Below are 4,945 nucleotides of genomic sequence, written 5' to 3'. Positions count from 1 at the left end.
CTAGCAAAAAACACTTGCGTCGCGCCTGGTGCCGCATTGCGCCGGGTGTATGATAGGGCCCTTGATCTTTAAGCAGAAAGACAGTTGTCTAAGGCGGCAGTGGTCTCTGGTACGGCATAGGGATGAGTGGCACATATTTGGGGCAGCTTTGTGGGATTGTGCCCACTCTCTGTTCGTCCCTATTAAAAATGAATTGTCTTGCTGCTTATCTTTTTCCAAGCAGCTCCCTGTGCTACATTTTGCCACCCCCCGTCAATGTATAAACTACAACAATGTCTTGAAGCCAAAAATGTGGGTAGGATGGATGACAATAGCCCCGTACAGATCAAATCAAGTTAATCAAATCACAAAAGTGAATAAATTAATCAAATAAAACATTATCTACATCCACGCTTGACAGATGCTTGTGCTTGAGACTTTCATCACTAATTAGCAACTCTCACACCACTGCAGCTGCAAGCAGCAATGTGACGTCAATGGAAATCTTTTGTATTTATAGATTCATCTAAGATGCATTATTTCTGTGCCTTTGATTCTTCATTTTGGTTTGGGCACTTATTTTATTTTATTGTATTTTTTTGGAAAATATTTTGTAAAATTATTATTATTATTATTATTTTTTGGCATTTCGTTCCTTCCGAACACAATTAATTTTTCACAAGCCAATCAATTCTTGATGGGTAAAGTCCTGTCCAACATTTTTTTCTCATTAAATGTCCTGCTTTTGCTCTAACATGTCAGATTACGCAAACGATATGGTTTGTGCATGACGTTTGATGCTTACTTTAAGACGTTGATGTTGAATTTCAGAAGTCATTTCTGTCAAAAGTAATGAGAATTTGGTAAAAACGTCCTTTATAAGTGATTTGTGATGACTTCCACCTTAACAACTCTCAGGCCATTTCGGACAATTTCTGCTAAATGTCAGCTGTTTTCAGACAACTTACACTTGTTGAATAAAGTGTGCACTTTGCAGCCTATATTTAGACAAAAATGGATGGGAAAGCTTCAGAAATATACTTCCCGCTCTACTTTGTAATTTTTCACATTGATTTTATTCCACTAAACATAATCTGGAGTGCACGAGTGCACCAAAACTGACATTTTATTGTCAATCAAGTTCACTCAAAGATTGCAGGTCCAAATCCCATAAGTGACACATGTTGTGCTTCTCCTGTCAATCATTTTAAGAGAACTCAGAGGTCACAAAAATGCCCGAAGTATTAGATTCATCAGTCACATGTTTCAGTGTTTTATTTTCCCAAAAATGGATCAGAACATTTTGTTTATTGGTTGAAATTGGTTTGTGTTAATCCAAACCACTGTCGTTCTGTAAATTCAGCCCAGGCTAGTTGATAATATGCCATTCGTATAATTGCTAACATGCTGCCACGTAGCTTGGAATTTTCTCCGTCTGATTACAAGTAAATTCTTCATCTGGTTGTCTTTGCTTTGAAAGACATTTTGAAGAATTCCTGTCACATTATGACAGATTGTGGCCATTATATGAACTTATTTTATGTATTTTCTCATGCATAACAAGGAATGCATGATCAGTTAATCATACTTTCAAAATTACTTCGGATTTAATGCGTTCAGTTCCTCTTTTAAGGGATAAAAATATATAAAAGATGTCCTAACAACTATAAGATCCCGAGTTTGATTCCCAGGAAACACATATGAAATGCATTGCTTGAATGAACTGCAAGATGCTTTGGATAAAAACACCTGCCAAATGCATAAATGTAAGAATAATGTCCTCATTAATGTTGGCATGTAAAATACGGCAGTGTCATCATGTAACCTTGTGTCTCACAATGACTTTACTTTCGTTAAATGTCTCTATCTGGATTTGATTTATGAGTAAATTTGGTTTTTAAAGGGTCATCTATCAATCATTTAATTACAAACGAGATCATAAGATCTTGGCTCAGGAGAAACGTTTCTGTTGACTTTTGACTGGTCATGTATAAAATGCAATATAAGATCAAATGCAGCTCATGCACACATGTGTTTCATGCATCTTTAATGGATCTCAGATCAGATTAGACTAACAATGCATATAAATCTTTATAAAGATCATGACAGTTATTGACCATATGTGCATGCTAAATATGTGTGTGTGTTGTGTCCTTCAACAGTGCGTCCACAGGCCTCCATCTCCATAGACACTTTGTCTAACTGCAGTATTCTGGAGCTCGCAGATGAACCACAGGGTTGGACATTCGGCGACAGGATCGTGGTGGCCAGCACAGACTACTCAATGCACCAGGCTGAAGAGTTCAGCGTCTTGCCTTGTCCTTCCTGCACGAGGAACCAGATCAAGGTGGAAGGTCAGTTATAGCTCTTAAACTCTTCACTAAAGGTCTAAAGCAATGATGAAATTTAGGTGACTGTTGTCTGCCTGCTGCATCCAAAGTGCCACCCAGTTTTAGTGGTCAGCCGATATATCAGTCGATATATAGGATTTTTGGGATTCAGGATATACGTTTTTCTGTTTGGCCAGTGTGCCTGAAGCGGGACTTTTATTTTGAAAGTCTTCATTAGTTTGCGGTGTCTGTTTCGAACAGTTTTAATGATAATTTATTAGACCGAACTGTTAAACAAATAAAGTAAACTTATAAGGAAAAGTTTTATAGCATTTGCTTTTCTATTATTTATGGAAGCTTGTTTCGCCACTGGATGAAAAAAAAAGTAATTGCAACTCGTTTTCTTGCAATTCTGTTTATATTTCAAAATGAATGCTTTTTTCTCACAATTGCAAGATCTAAACTCAGAAATATGAGATGTGAACTCAGAATTGTGAGATATAAACTTGCAATTCTGAGAAGAAAAGTCCGAATTGTGAGATAAAAACTCAGAATTCTGAGAAAAAGTCTGAATTGTGAGATGTAAACTTCGCAATTCTGTTTTTGTTCTCGCCACGAAATAAAAAAATAAAGGTTTATTTTACAGATTTTTTTTAACAAGTTCAAATGATTTTTTTTAATATCAGTTATTTTAAAATTGTTATTTGAATATATAAATATGTAGAATAATTATAAATTAAATTTTAGCAGTTATTTGTGTTTTTATTATCTATATATTAAATAGTGATATCATATATGTCAGCTTTGTATCAGCCATCAGCCACTCTGCTCTCTAAGATATATATATAAAAAAACACTTTTCAGTCAACCACTACCCACTTTAGTTCATCTAGGTAGTACATTTGTGTGCAAAAGTATAGACACCCTGTTCAAAAAAACATGTTTTGTTAACAAAATCTATGCAGTGAGCAAACTTATTTTTGCATATTTTAGTGCACAGTTACAAACTATTTACTGATTTCAATGAGTAAAATAATTACAATTACCTGCACAAAATAATTATACACATTGTTGATTAGTCAAGTCACCTTTATTTATATAGCGCTTTATACAATACAGATTGTGTCAAAACAGCTTTATAGTGTTTTAAGCAGGAAAAACGTGTGCTGATAATGCAAGTGGACAATAGAAATCAGTCAGTTTATTATTAGTCTTACTCAGCACTTACATAAATGCACAGAAACAGGGATGCTGGAGCCTAAAGTGCATGGGGCTGAAATAGCAGCTAGCTGATTGCCGTCTTTGTCTGTGACACTTCAGTGCTGTCAACAGGATTTCATCATGGCAATTCAAAACTAGGTGATTGGAGGCATTAGATGGAATTTTGCATTAGAGAAAATGTTGAGTTCCAGCAGTTAGAAAAAAACGCTTCCTCACAGGCGCAAAAGTGTTCGGATTTCAAATAAACGCCTTGTAAAAATCCCTTCATCCTCGTCCTGCCGGGGTTTGGAATGTCTTACATCAGATTCAGGAAAGCACATCGCACTCAAAAGTGAAGATGACTGTTCTGGAGAACTTTGAGGCTGAAGTGTGTGTGTGTGTGTATGTGACTTTTCGTTCTGATGTTTAAAGCTGACCTGTGTTTATCCTCGTTTGGTTTAATTATATTCAGGAATTTTACTCAACAATGGTTGAGGTTCAGAGCCTGCGGAAAGTACTTCCTCTGTTGAATTCCTTTGAATTTTTTCCTGCTACACCTCCTGATTTTAATGCTAAAATAATTTTCTCCAAATTAGATGTAGCGCATCAGTGGACTGCAATTTCAGCAAGCCATACCACCAATTCAACTGGATTGAAGCCTGTGAAGTCTAGCTGGGCCTTTCCAGAATACTAACCTTTTGTCAAGCTGTTTAATAGGCTCTGTTTCAAAATATCTTGAGCCGCCTACGTAGGCAGCATTTTAATGCATCATAGACGTGCTTCATATGCTACATAGACGGCGCCATTAGGTACCTTCTTTTTGGAGATTTTTTGTGGATCCTCCACAATCATATTGCACAAAACTGATGTCACACAAAATCATGTTTTCCTTGATTATTTTTCTCTGTTTTTTTCTGCTCTCAAGACATTTTTTGCTCATATTTTTATTTTTTGTATGCTTATGCTGTTTTTCCCATCGCTCTTGTTTCCACGTTCTGCACTTGCTTTTCCAAATGTTGCTGTTAGAGTTTCATGTAAATCAGGGCGGGTTTAAGCGTCATCACTGGTCCACTAGTTCTTGATTGACAGCTCCTCCTCTAGCCAATCAGGCGAAGAGGGGCGTTGACGTCACTCCAGTGTGCCTCATTAACTGCCGATGCTCAGTGTTGTTCACTTGTACAGGTGAAAATGGATAACTGTCAGCTGGTAAACATCTTTCCATACAGGACACCATTATATGTGTCTGCCTATCACTGCTGTAGGCCTACCTGGCGATGCCTGTCAATCTAAGAACTAGTGGACCAATGATGACGCTTAAACCCGCCCTGATTTACATGAAACTCTAACCGCAACATTTGGAAAAGCAAGCTCAGAACGTGGAAACAAGAGCGAAGTGAAAAACAGCATTAGCATACAAAAAACACAAATATGTGCAG

General features: G+C 36.9%; 1 protein-coding gene across 1 annotated transcript in view; it reads left to right on the top strand.

Moving 5' to 3' along the window:
- Positions 1–4,945, top strand: part of cemip (cell migration inducing hyaluronidase 1) — a gene marked incomplete at its 5' end in the record, with an annotated part of 67,409 nt that overhangs the window by 12,664 nt on the left and 49,800 nt on the right. The window contains one exon of the mRNA XM_016513977.1: positions 2,142–2,333. Coding sequence (XP_016369463.1) covers positions 2,142–2,333 — 192 coding nt within the window. The remainder of the gene's footprint in view (positions 1–2,141; positions 2,334–4,945) is intronic.

The sequence above is a fragment of the Sinocyclocheilus rhinocerous genome, unplaced genomic scaffold, assembly GCF_001515625.1.
Source record: "Sinocyclocheilus rhinocerous isolate Xijiao unplaced genomic scaffold, SAMN03320098_v1.1 scaffold1467, whole genome shotgun sequence".
NCBI classification, from domain to species: Eukaryota; Metazoa; Chordata; class Actinopteri; order Cypriniformes; family Cyprinidae; genus Sinocyclocheilus; species Sinocyclocheilus rhinocerous.
Note: the sequence above shows the minus strand (reverse complement) of the source record. Positions and strands in the feature narration are given on the sequence as shown.